This window comes from Odocoileus virginianus, chromosome 13, assembly GCF_023699985.2.
Source record: "Odocoileus virginianus isolate 20LAN1187 ecotype Illinois chromosome 13, Ovbor_1.2, whole genome shotgun sequence".
Classification (NCBI taxonomy): Eukaryota; Metazoa; Chordata; class Mammalia; order Artiodactyla; family Cervidae; genus Odocoileus; species Odocoileus virginianus.
The window spans coordinates 50,188,667-50,202,564 of NC_069686.1; the positions used below are offsets into that span (position 1 = coordinate 50,188,667).

The 13,898-nt window shown below is 37.8% G+C and overlaps 1 protein-coding gene across 1 annotated transcript in view; it reads right to left on the bottom strand.

Moving 5' to 3' along the window:
• THSD7B (thrombospondin type 1 domain containing 7B) overlaps nucleotides 1-13,898 on the bottom strand; it is a 970,494-nt gene that overhangs the window by 578,055 nt on the left and 378,541 nt on the right. Inside the window, exon 5 of the mRNA XM_070476270.1 lies at nucleotides 11,247-11,416. Within this exon, the coding sequence (XP_070332371.1) occupies nucleotides 11,247-11,416 (170 nt within the window). The remainder of the gene's footprint in view (nucleotides 1-11,246; nucleotides 11,417-13,898) is intronic.

Sequence of the window (13,898 nt, forward strand, 5' to 3'; positions counted from 1 at the left end):
AAGCTGTTTTCAATATCTGAGTCTATTTATGTTTTTTATATTCATCCATTTGTTTTATAGTTTATATTCCACATGTAACATCATACACTATTTGTCTTTCCCTGATTTATTTCAATAAACATGATATTCTCCAAATCCATCTTGTGTTTTTACAAACAGAAAAAATTCATTCTTTTTTATGGCTGGAAAGTATTTCATTGTATAAATGTATAAATCTTCTTTATTCACTCATACACTTGATGAACTTTTAGGTTAATTTCATAACTTGGCTATTATAAATAACACACAGTGAACACTGGCATGCATATATCTTTTTTTCCATTAATTTTTATTAGTTGGAGGCTAATTACTTTACAATATTATAGTGGTTTTTGTCATACATTGACATGAATCAGCCATGGATTTACATGTATTCCCCATCCCGATCCCCCCTCCTACCTCCCTCTCTACCCGATCCCTCTGGGTCTTCCCAGTGCACCAGGCCCGAGCACTTGTCTCATGCATCCAACCTGGGCTGGTGATCTGTTTCATAATATACATGTTTCGATGCTGTTCTCTGGAAACATCCCACCCTCGCCTTCTCCCACAGAGTCCAAAAGTCTGTTCTGTACATCTGTGTCTCTTTTTCTGTTTTACATATAGGGTGATTGTTACCATCTTTCTAAATTCCATATATATGTGTTAGTATACTGTAATGGTCTTTATCGTTCTGGCTTACTTCACTCTGTATAATGGGCTCCAGTTTCATCCATCTCATTAGAACTGATTCAAATGAATTCTTTTGAATGGCTGAGTAATATTCCATGGTGTATATGTACCACAGCTTCTTAAATTAATGTTTTGTTTTATTCAAATATATACCCAGGAGTGAAATAGCTGGATCATAGGTTTGTTCTATTTTTAGGTTTTTGAGAAGCTTCAATGTTGCTTTCCACAGAAGCTGTACCAATTTACACTACCATCAATAGTGTATGAGGGTTCCCTTTTCTCTAAATCTTAGCCAATATTTGTTATCTCTGGTCTTTTTGACTATGGTCATTCTGACAGGTATGAGGGGATATCTCATTGTGGTTTTGATTTGTATTTCTCAGATGATTAATGATGTTGCACTTCTTTTCATGTGTTTCTTGGCCATTAGTATGCCTTCTTTGGAAAAGTATCTATTCAGGTCTTCTGTTTTTTAATTGGATGATTAATTTTTTTTTGAAGTCATGTTGTATGAGCTGCTTATATATTTTGGATATTAACCCCTCATTGCTCACATCATTTACATGTATTTTCTCCAATTCAGTAGGCTGGCTTTTTATTTCACTGATGGTTTCCTTTGCTGTGCAGAAACTATTCAATTTAATACAGCCCCATTTATTTTTCCTTTTATTTTTTTAAAGACTTTTTGTGGACCATTTTTTAAAAAATTAAATGAATCTGTTGTGATATTCCTTCTTATTCTTACATGTTTTGGATTTTTGGCCACAAGGGATGTGAGATTCCAGTTTCCCAACCAGGAATCAAATCTGTACCCCTGCATTGGTAGGCAAAGTTTTAACCACTGGACTGCCAGGGAAGTCCTATTTTTGCTTTTATGTTTATTTTTGTTTTTATATTTATTTTTGCCTTAGAAGATAGATACAAAAATATTGCTATAATTTATATCAAAGAGAGTTCTGCCTATATTTTCTTCTAAGAGTTCTTTGGTTTCCAATGTTACATATGGTATTTAATCCATTTTGAGTTTATTTTTGTATGCTATTAGAGAATGTTCTAATTTCATTCTTTCTCCATGTAGCCATCCAATTTTCCGAGCACCATTTATTAAAGATACTGTCCTTTCCTCAGTGTATATTCTTGACTCCTTTGACATGGATTAATTTACCGTAAGTGCATGTGTATGCTTCTAGGCTCTTAATTCTGTTTTGTTGATCTATGTGTCTCTTTCTGTGTCATTCTATTCTGATGATTGTATCTTTGTTACATGGTCTAAAGGCAGATAGTGTAATATCTCCAATTCTATTGGTCTTTCTTAAGTTTGTTTAGCTATTCTTTAGTGGTTCCATATGTTTGTTTGTTTGTTTGTTTGAATTATTTGTTCTACTTCTGTGAAAAATGCCACTAGAATTTTAACACAGATTACAGTGAATATGTAGATTGATTTGCATAGTATGGTCATTTTCACAACACTAATTCTTCCAATCCATGAGCACAGTGCATCTTTCCATCTGTTTGTGTTGTCTCCTGGAGTTTGCTCAAGCTATGCCCACTGAGTCAATGATGTCATCCAACCATCTCATATTCTGCTGCCCATTCTCCATTTATCACCAATCTTTGCTAGCATCAGGGTCTTTTCCAATGAGTTGGTTCTTCTATCAGGTGGCCAAATCATTGGAGCTTCAGTATCAGTCCTTTTAATGAATATTCAGGGTTGATTTCCTTTAGGATTGACTAATTTGTTCTCTTTGCAGTCCAAGGGACTCTAAAGAGTCTTCTCCAACACCACAGTTCAAAAGCGTCAATTGTTTGGCCCTCAGTCTTCTTTGTTGTTCAAGTCTCATATCCATACATGGCTACTGGAAAAACCACAGCTTTGACTATACAGACATTTGTTGGCAAAGTAATGTCTCTGCTTTTCAATACACTATCTAGGTTTGTCATAACTATTCTTCCAAGGAGCAAGCGACATTTAATTTTGCGGCTGCAGTCACTGGACACATTGATTTTGGAGCCCAAGAAAATGAAACCTGACACTATTTCCACACTTTCCCCATCCATTCTCCATGAAATGATGAGACTAGATACCATGATCTCTGTTTTTCGAATGTTGAGTTTTAAGCCACCTTTTTCACTCTCTTTCACTTTCATCAAGAGGCTCTTCCGTTCCTCTTTGCTTTCTGCCATTAAAGTGGTATCATCTACATATCTAAGGTTTTTGATATTTCTCCCAGCAATCTTGATTCCAGCTTGTGATTCATTTAGCTTGGCATTTCACATGATGCACCCTGCATATAAGTTAAACAATCGAGGTAAAAACATACAGCCTTGATGTACTCCTTTCTCAATTTTGAACCAGTCTGTTTTTCCATGTCCAGTTCTAACTGTTGCTTCTTGTCTTGTATACAGGTTTCTTAGAAGGCTGATAAGGCAGTCTGGTATCGCCATTTCTTTAAGAATATTCCACAGTTTGTTGTGATCCAAACAGTCAAAGGCTTTAGTGTAGTCAATGAAGCAGAAGCGGATTTTCCTTTTTAATTCCCTTGCTTTGTCCATGATCCAGTGTATGTTGACAATTTGCTCTCTGGTTCCTCTGCTTTTTCTAAATTCAGCTTGTACATCTGGAAGTTCTCAGTCCACATGCTGCTGAAACCTAGTTTGAAGAATTTTGAACATAATCTTGCTAGTATGTGAAATGAGAGCAATTTGTATGGTAATTTGAACATTTTTTTGGTATTATCTTCCTTTGGGATTAGAATGAAAACTGACCTTTTCCAGTCCTGAGGCCACTGCTAGTTTTCCAAATTGCTGGCATGGGTGCAGCGCTTTATCAGCATCATCTTTTAGGACTTGAAATAGCTCAACTGGAATTCCATCCCCTCCACTAACTTTGTTCATAGTAATGCTTCCTAAGGCCCACTTGACGTCACACTCCAGGATGTCTGGCTCTATGCGGGTGACCACACCATCATGGTTATCTGGGTTATTAAGAGCTTTTTTGTACAGTTCTTCGGTTTATTCTTGCCAACTTTTCTTAATCTCTTCTGTTTCTATTATGTACTTGCTATTTTTGTTCTTTACTGTGACTATCTTTGCATGAAACGTCCCCTTGGTATCTCCAATTTTATTAAAGAGATCTCTAATCTTTCCCATTCTACTGTTTTCTTCTGTTTCTTTGCATTGTTCACTTAAGGAGGCTTTCTTATCTATCCTTGCTATTGTCTGGAACTCTGCACTTAGTAGGCGACAGCGGCAGTGGTGAGGCCAGGATACCCTCTGCTCCTGGGCATCCTCCAACATTAGTTTCAGCCTTCACCAGGCCCCCTTCCCATCCACTCCAGCAGGCCTTTTGCCTCTACCCTTGGTCACACACTGACTGACACTCGATGGAAAATGAAGATTTACATGTTTAACAAGGACCAGCATGGGACAACCAGGGCACCAGGAATGTCATCCAGCTACATTAAGTGGCTGAAGGCCTGCTAGTTAGGGCCTGACATATCATAGCCCACTGGAGAAGGGAATGGCAAAGCACTTCAGTATTCTTGCCTTAAGAATCCGATGAACATCGCAGCACTATTTATAATAGCCAGGACATGGAAGCAACCTAGGTGCCCATCAACAGATGAATGGATACGGAAGCTGTGGTACATATACACCATGGAATATTACTCAGCCATTCAAAAGGATTCATTTGAATCAGTTCTAATGAGATGGATGAAGCTGGAGCCCATTATACAGAGTGAAGTAAGCCAGAAAGATAAAGACCATTACAGTATACTAACACATATATATGGAATTTAGAAAGATGGTAATGATAACCCTATATGCAAAACAGAAAAAGAGACAGATGTACAGAACAGACTTTTGGACTCTGTGGGAGAAGGCGAGGGTGGGATGTTTAGAGAGAATAGCATCGAAACATGTATAGTATCTATGGTGAAACAGATCACCAGCCCAGGTTGGATGCATGAGACAAGTGCTCGGGCCTGGTGCACTGGGAAGACTCAGAGGTATCGGGTAGAGAGGGAGGCGGGAGGGGGGATCGGGATGGGAAATACATGTATATCCATGGCTGATTCATGTCAATGTATGACAAAAATCACTACAATATTGTAGAGTAATTAGCCTCCAACTAATAAAAATAAATGGAAAAAAAAAAGAATCCGATGAACAGTATGAAAAGGTAAAAATATAACACTGAAAGATGACCGTGCCCCCCCAACAAGTCAGTAGATGGTCAATATACTACTGGGGAATAGCAGAGAAAAAGCTACAAAAAGAATGAAGAGGCTGACCAAAGTGGAAACTCCCAGTTGTGGTTTCCTCTGGTAGTGAAAGTAAAGTCTGAAGCTATAAAGAATAATATTGCAAGGAATCTGGAATGCTAGGTCCATAATTTAAGGTAAATTGGATGTGGTCAAATGAGACAGCAAGAGTAAACATTGACATTTGAGGAATCAGTGAACTAAAATGGACAGGAATGGGGGAATTTAATTCAGATGACCATTACATCTACTACTGTGGGCAAGAATCCCTTAGAAAGAATGGAGTAGACTGCGTAGTCAATAAAAGAGCCTGAAATGCAATAGTTGGTTGCAATCTCAAAAATAACAGAATGATCTCGGTTTGTTTCCATGGCAAACTATTCAACATCACAGTAATCCAAATCTATGTCCCAACCAATAGTGCTGGAGAAGCTGAAGTTGAATAGTTCTATGAAGACCTACAAGACTTCCAAGAATTAACACCAAAAACGGATGTCCCTTTTCATCACAAGGGACTGAAATGCAAAAGTAGGAAGTCGAGCGATACCTGGAGTAACAGACAAGTTTGGCCTTGGAGGACAAAATGAAGCAAGGCAAAGGCTAACAATTGTGCCAAGAGAATGTACTGGTCATAGCAAACACTCTCTTCCAACAACACAAGAGATGACTCTACACATGGACATCACCAGATGGCCAGCACCGAAGTCACATTGATTATATTCTTGGCAGCCAAAGATGGAGAAGCGCTATACAGTTAGCAAAAACAAGATCCGTGGCTCAGATTATCAGCATCTTGTTGCAAAATTCAGACTTATATTGAAAAATGTAGGGAAAGCCATTAGGCCATTCAGGTATGACCTAAATCAAATAATTTATGATTATACAGTAGAGGTGATGAACAGATTCAAGGGACTCGATCTGGTAGACAGAGGGCCTGAAGAACTATGGACAGAGCTTAATAACATTGTACAGGAGGTGATGACCAAAACCATCCCCAAGAAAAAGAAATGCAAGAAGGCAACGTGGTTGTCAGAGGAGGCCTTACAAATAGCTGACATAGACTCGCAAGTCCCACAAATTTCTCTCTTAGAACGGCTTTTGCTGTGCCCCATAGGCGTCAGATCATTGTGCTTTTTAGTTTGTTTGGTTTCATTTGTTTCCAAGTATTTTTTATTTCTTATTTTTTCAGTAGTTGTTCAGTAGCATATTATTTAACCTCCATGTCTTTATATTTTCTGAATTTTTTTTCCTATAGTTGATTTATAGAGTCATATCTTTGTAGCCAGAAGAGATGCATGATATTACTCTAATGTTCTTATATTGAATGAGACATTTTATTCCCTAGCATGTGATCTATCCTGCTTAAGTGCTCCGTGTATACTTAGAAGGAATGTTTTTGTTTGTTTGTTTTTTGCTGTTTTGGGACTGGATGCTCTATAGATCTATTAATATCTATTAAGTCCATTGGTCTAATGTATTATTTAAGGTCTGTGTTTCCTTACTGATTTTCTGTCTGATCTGTCCATTGATGTAAGTGGGATCTTAAAGTCCCCAACTACTATTATGTTTCTGTCAATTACTCCCTTTATGTCTGTTGTTATTTGTTTTATGTATTCAGATGTTCCTATGTTGCATGCATATACATTGTTGTATCTTTGTCTTGTAATGATACCTTAATCATTATGTAATGTTCTTCTCAGAGCCTAGTTTTTAAGTGTTATTTAACTTCCTATGCTCCTGTTATAACAGTTCACATGCCACTCTTGAATATAAACATTTCTACATATTTTCATCTGTTCTCCCTGTCTCAACTTAGAGTACTTTTTCCTGTTGATTCTCCAAACTCTCTTTAAGCATCATCTGCATTGTGATGATTAATGTCAGGCATTATTAAATGGTTCTAACTATGCCATATATATGGGGCTTACCCAGTTGCTCAGCAATAATCTGCCTGCAGTGTAGAAGGCCCAGGTTTAATTCCTGGGTTGGGAATATCCCCTGGTGAAGGAAATGGCAACCCATTCCAGTATTTTTTTTTTTTTTTCAGTATTCTTGACTGGGAAATCCCACAGACTGAGGAGCCTGGCAGATTATAATCCATAGGGTAGCAGGAGAGTTGGACATGAATTGGTGACTAAACAACAATGTCATATATATAACATACATATATATACACACACATATATATTACAGCCTAGCGTGCTGCAGTCCATGAGGGTTGCAAAGAGTTGGACATGACTGAGGAACTGAACAACAACATATTATATAAGATTACTGAAATACACTACCTAAGACACTATAGCATAATTGTTAGTACAACTGTTGTCACAATTAAAAGACTGTAAGTTAATGAGGCATCTTTATAATTCCTGGGTCTAGGACAGGCCCTAAAATATAGCTAGTACATTACAAATCATTTGGAAAAAAAAATGTATGTGTGACTGTCATCGATTTTTTTACTCAACAAACCAGCATATTTAAAACTAGGACATATCATGTACTACCTTAATGCCCACTCTGGGCCTAGCTTCATAAAGACATAGGACTCTCAAGAACTATTTACTCTTAACTGGTGTGGAGTGGTCAACTAAATATACTTAACAATTCAAAGCTAAACTGTGTCCATTCCAAAGTAGTTGAGTCCATTTAATGGCAAATAATAAATCTAAAACATGGGGAAATATCTAGGTAATATTCTGCTTAACTGCCACCACACCAGTATCTTTTTCCAGTCTTTCTTTTTTAGCTTTTAGGTTTCTGTTTTGTTTTATTCACCATATAAATACATTATATCTCTATGCTATTTCAACCTGCATTTGTTGATATGCCAATCTCTAGGCCACATTGTCTTGAATGAAATACATTTTTCCCTGTCTCTATTAGATTAATGATGGTATGTCCCTTGTTTAATGACTCTTGAACGTAGGCTGAGTGGTTTTAATTTCACCTTAGAAAGGGGCAAGAAGAAAATGGTATCAACAAATCCAAGTGTTTAGATTTATAGGTAAGCATCACTCTTGCAGGTGCTTCTGAATTATAAAAGAGAAATACAATTTTCCCTGCTGCTAAGTTGCTTCAGTCGTGTCTGACTCTGTGAGACCCCATAGACGGCAGCCCACCAGGCTCTCCCGTCCCTGGGATTCTCCAGGCAAGAACACTGGAGTGGGTTGCCATTTCCTTCTCCAACAATCCTACTACAATAGCAAATGGTAAACAAAATCATAAATATTCTGCTATAGTTTGATTCACACATTGACTTGGCTATTACTATTACTATTGGCTTGGCTTGTTATTATTACTAGCAACACTTCTCATATTCAATATTACAGCATTAATTTGGCGACAATTAAAATACCACATGGTCAATGTTTAGCAGAACCAGGTAAATATGCCATATTATACTACTACTACACATACAATGAACTGAGGTCTAATGGAGAATTGGGTATCAACAATAATAAGTTGGCAACAGAACTGCACTGACGTCCTAATTCAGCCTTACCATCCAGAATGATACTTGGAGAACCTTGGGAGAGAATTAATAACCTTTTCAATTTTTTTTTTCTTCTGGTATTTAGAAATTCTATTGCATCTTATCTCATGAGAGATCCTGGAAATAAACCCGATTTATTTATTTATTTTTTGAAGATTGTAGGTTCCTCTAAGATTAGGTTCTTGGAATGCAGAGCAGCTAGTTAACAGTGGATGGTGGGATTTTCAAGGGAGAAGAATCAAGAAATTCCACTCCAAAAAGTAAGCAAAATATTCTGGATCCAAAGGTAAACCAAACCTGGTGGGAAAGTCAACTGTGACTGAGAAAACTTTACCAAAATCAGTGCCATTAAATGTCCCTCTCCCTCCAAAACAAAATCTGACGCAATAATGGGAAAAACAAAACAAAAAAGCTGATCTTCACAAAAATGGAAATGCAAAAAAAAAAAAAAGTTACTAAGTTTGGCCTTTTTTACTGCATTATCAGAAAGGTTAGAAATATTTAAATTCTGCCTCTTTAATTAGGCAAACACACACTTTGGTTTCTTATAGCTATAATTCAATTGTTTTCTTATATTTCACTTGAGCCAAGAAGAAATTTTCACATTGCCAGATTTGTCAAGGTATATCCATAAATGACAGGCTTCCCATGTGGCTCTGTGGTAAAGAATACGCCTGCCAAGCAGGAGACACAGGTTGGATACCTGGGTCAGGATGATCCCTTGGAGGAAACGGAAACCCACTTCAGTATTCTGGCCTGAAATATCCCATGGATAGAGGGGCCTAGTGGGCTATAGTCCACAGGGTCGCAAAAGAGTCAGACACAACTTAGTGACTAAACAACAATCCATAAATGATAACAGCAGAAAATGAAAGCATTTATAAGAAACAAAACTAATAAATAATATTCCTGGCTCAGTTCCACACAACGGCAAAATCAGACCTTTGTTAATGACTACAGATATAAGCAGTAAGATATACCGTGCCTTTAATCCAATGTTGCTGTCCTGTATTTTCCAATGTAGCAACAGTTTGACTACTTTATTCAAATTTCTACATGAATATATGGTTTCATCACATACATCCATGGGTATGCATCTTGTCCCCACATCTAAGCACCTCCACCAACCAGCCCCCAAGACGTGGGTTATTAAGCTTAGGCTTTCTAAGCACTTTCTGTTTCCATGTCCAAAGTATTAATTTAGAAGTACCTTGTCCTAAGATTTTTTCCTCTTTTTTAGGTGCTTGAAGCATATTATCCTGGGGCTTAACAGGCTGCTAAATGTGCACTTAACATCTTTCCCCTACTTAACATTTCCTAACATGTAGCATGTGATTCCCAACCCTAGAATACCATCCTTCCAATTTCTTCCTCATTACAAACTTCCTGCCCAGCATGTTTCCATTAAGAAAGCTGGAAAGACTAAGGTTGAAAAAAACTTTAGAAATAGTTGATCCATAAGATAAGAAAGTTATTTTTACTAAAGAAACTTTAGGAAGATGTCAACAGAAGATTCAATGTTGAAGCTGAAAATAGATCATAATGTATCAATTGTAAAAATTCTTATATATGTTTTGACCCCTGAAGACCCTGTTACTGTAGACAACAGTAAAGGATAAGAAAGAGAAAGTAAAATAGAAGGTCTGAAAGAAAATTTGAATTTTTTAATCTAAATTCTATTCCTCCAAATTTAGAAAAGTAAGCATAGTCACATCTATCCTGGCAGAGAAAGTGTGTAAATTTTCACTTTCCAAAAGTGACATTAGAAAGGAAGAAAATTCACCTATTAAATAATTCTTGCCCTACAAATGCAGCACTGTAACTTCAATTGTTGAAGCAAATGCTAAGGAGTCTGTAAAGATGACCCTTCTATTAGTCATGCAGTGAATCATAGAAGGTTATGGTCATGGCCTCTGAAATGATAGGAGGCCATGTCAGAAAAAAAGGTACCTGGTGTGAAAAACTTCACAGGATAAAATGGATATATCTCCACAATAAGAAAGCTCACATCTCTCTCCCCAAGCAAGTTCTACAGTAGAGAAATGTACACGCACATTCTCAAGGAAGCATTTCCATCTTGACCACTTCTACAGAGGGCATAGATGAGTGCCCCTCCAATGTGTCTGGTACAGACCATACATTTTTTCTAGACTGGAAGCATTACTGTACACTCTTGGCTTTTCAATCCATTGACTTAAGTAAATCTGGGCCAGTTTTTCAGTTCTTATATGTTATCACCATGCCAAACTCTGAAACAAAAGGACTGCATACACCTAATGAGAGCCTACCATGGTGAAAGTTGTTTTTCCTCCCCTACTTTCTTCCTTATTATTTTCTTATTATTTAAACTCTGGCAATAAGAGAATGGATCCTTGATATCTGAAAACAATATGTCCGTAGAAGTTCTCACATTCACAAAAAAACCTCTCTTAAAAAAAAAGAAAAAGAATGCTACTACTTCTTTGCCAACTGGCTGACTCCAGCATACTAGCCCCTTATCATGTTGCATTCATTTCTGTTCCTGATCTTAGGTCTATTTTCTCATTTAATTTTCACAATGATCCTTTGCAATTGAGGAAATTATTATCACTAGTATTTTTTTAACTATTCCTAACTATTGCAAGTGGCAGAACTTAAGGATAGTTGGCAAATAGGCAATAAAATCTTAAATTTCTGAATGCTGAAGGTCCATTATCCCGAGGAGAATATGCGGAGATGGTACTGGAATGCATTTCCATGGCAATCAGCAGCAGAATCTGGCCCCAGGACCGGCCGCCTACCTTCCTTGGCCCTCTGTCCTGTGGACGCTGGTGTGCCCTGGGCACAGAACACCTCTCGGGTCTGGATCCCACCTCCACAAATGGGTCCCGTCTCATGCCAGTGGAGGTACTGCTGCTGGAGAAGGAGAGAGACTTGGCATTCTTTCCATTCAGAGGTCTTCCAGGAATACCTGTTTGGTGTGATTTGTTTAAAAGAAGAAGAAGAAGTAAGGAAAACACAGAATTCCACAGGAAACTTAAGTTATTGACATCAAATGTATGTAATCATCTCTCTTTCTAGTATAAAATCTTTGCCTATGGATAAAGATATTTACCAGCTTTGAATACTAAACCTCTTTTATTTCCTTGAGAAAAAGTAAGCAGTCTATCATGCTAATAGCACAGGACCAGAAGACTGAATGATGGAAAATATGGATAAATAGTAGAAAATATCTCAGCCTTAAAGCTCTAAGAGAGTAAAGAATCAGAGAAAGGATCCTGGTAGTCCAGTGGTTAAGACTCTATGCTTCTAATGCAACAGGTGTGGGTTTCATCCATAGCTGGGGAACTAAGATCCCACATGCCATGTGGCATGGCCAAAAAAATTAGAGGAAGGAGCTGGAAACCAAATGTGCTTAATTCCCAGGAGGTGAACTCATCATGGGGTTTAATTCCGCAAACTTTTAGATGATTTTGTGTGAAAGTTGGGCTTTCTTTTTTAATTGGTAGGACAGTGTATGAATGTGTGAGTATATTATTTTAAATGAACAGAGAGTACCTCCAACTTTTCAATCTTATTGATACAGGTATTTCTATCAGTTTGACCCCATTGGAATAAAGGTATATGTATTAAAAATGAGTTCACCATCAGTTCAGTTTAGTCACTCAGTCATGTCCAATTCTTTATGACCCCATGGGCTGCAGCACACAAGGCTTCCCTGTTTATCACCAACTCCTGGAGCTTGCTCAAACTCATGTCCATTGAGTCAGTGATGCCATCCAATCATTTCATCCTCTGTCATCCCCTTCTCTTCCTGCCATCAATCTTTCCCAGCATCAGGGTCTTTTCCAGTGAATCAATTCTTAGAATCAGGTGGCCAAAGCATTGGAGCTTCAGCTTCAGCATCAGTCCTTCCAATAAATATTCAGGACTGATTTCCTTTAGGTTTGACTGGTTTGATATCCTTGCTGTCCGAAGGACTCTCAAGGGTCTTCTCCAACCCCACAGTTTGAAAGCATCAATTCTTTGGTGCTCAGCTTCCATGTACCACTATATTTAATTGGTGAGTTGCTTTTCTTTTTTTCACACATATACAGACATGCCATTGTTATACTGACATAGAATATATCTTCTTGGTTTACAACTGATTCAAATACACAGTGATAGACACAAATAAGGGGCAAGACATAATGAAGTTTCTACACAACTTACAGAATATAAAACAACGATAATAATACTACATTCATACCTAGAGAATGATTTCAGACAGAATCTCCTTTTGTGGTTTATAAGAGCATTCCTCAAGCCCATGGAGTTAATATAACCCTACAGAATTCACATAAATATCAGCAGATTCATTAGTTACTGGAGCAACAAATGAAACCTAAGAACATTCTCATATCTGCTGTCCCATTTCATATTTTAGGAAAAATTTCTCAGTTTGGGGATTGTTCAAAGAAAAAAATAGCAATAAAAAATAAACATACCTCACCAAGGCCCTGGCCTTTTAGAAACTAGAGTAAAACCGAAATCAAGTAACAGACATCAAAATCAGGAAGCAAATCTCTAAAATACCTCAGAGTGAGCAAAGCCCTTGATAATGAGGGTTGTCATTCTAAAAAGCATGAAAGCTGAGGATCATCAGTCTTATGAAAAGCCCACTGTAGTAAAAGAATTTGGATAATCCTGTGGGGTGTGTTGTAACAGGATTCTGCTCCCTTCGCCTCAGGACTTCATTTTCACAGGGTTTTCCAAGTGAAAGTCACTCAGAGAGCTGGACAAGGGTTTGAAGTGTAGAGCTAAGTCCTGCTTTTATTAGATGAATATAGACAATAATATGTTTCTGATTCCTGGGCATGAATGATTGGGAAAAGTCTAAGTCTTTCCAGAGATGGTCCTTCTCCAGAGGTGATGATCCAAAGCTCTTTCTCCTCACTAGACAGAGGGGTCACCTAGACTCCACGGTCACTCAGGCAGAAGGCTTGTCCCCTGTGTCTCTGATTCTCGGACACAGGTCAGTTCTCTTGAATCTGGACTCTAAGGCAAGGCACAGTGTGGTAGGTGTGGGTTTGCTGGACAGTTACCACATTCTCATTTCAAATCCTCTCCCCCCACTGATTCCCTAAAACAGCTCTCTAGCTATTAAGGAGGTTAGATGCAGTCCTGGCCTAAGGCTCCTATGATATAGTGAGCAAATTAGGTGGGGAAAAGGTGCAGAAACGTGTGGACAACAAGCATGCTTGGGAATCAGACATGGTTTGAATCTGAGCCTTTCCACTTACTAGTCATGTGACTTTGGCTCAGTTCTATTTTCCTATCGGTAAAATAAGGGTAATAACACTGAATGTGGATCAAAACACATAACAAATGTTCAATCAATATTAATTCCCTTTTTTGTCCTTCCACACCTGTTTTTTTTTTTTTTTTGTCTCTCACTGACATAGAAAACACAC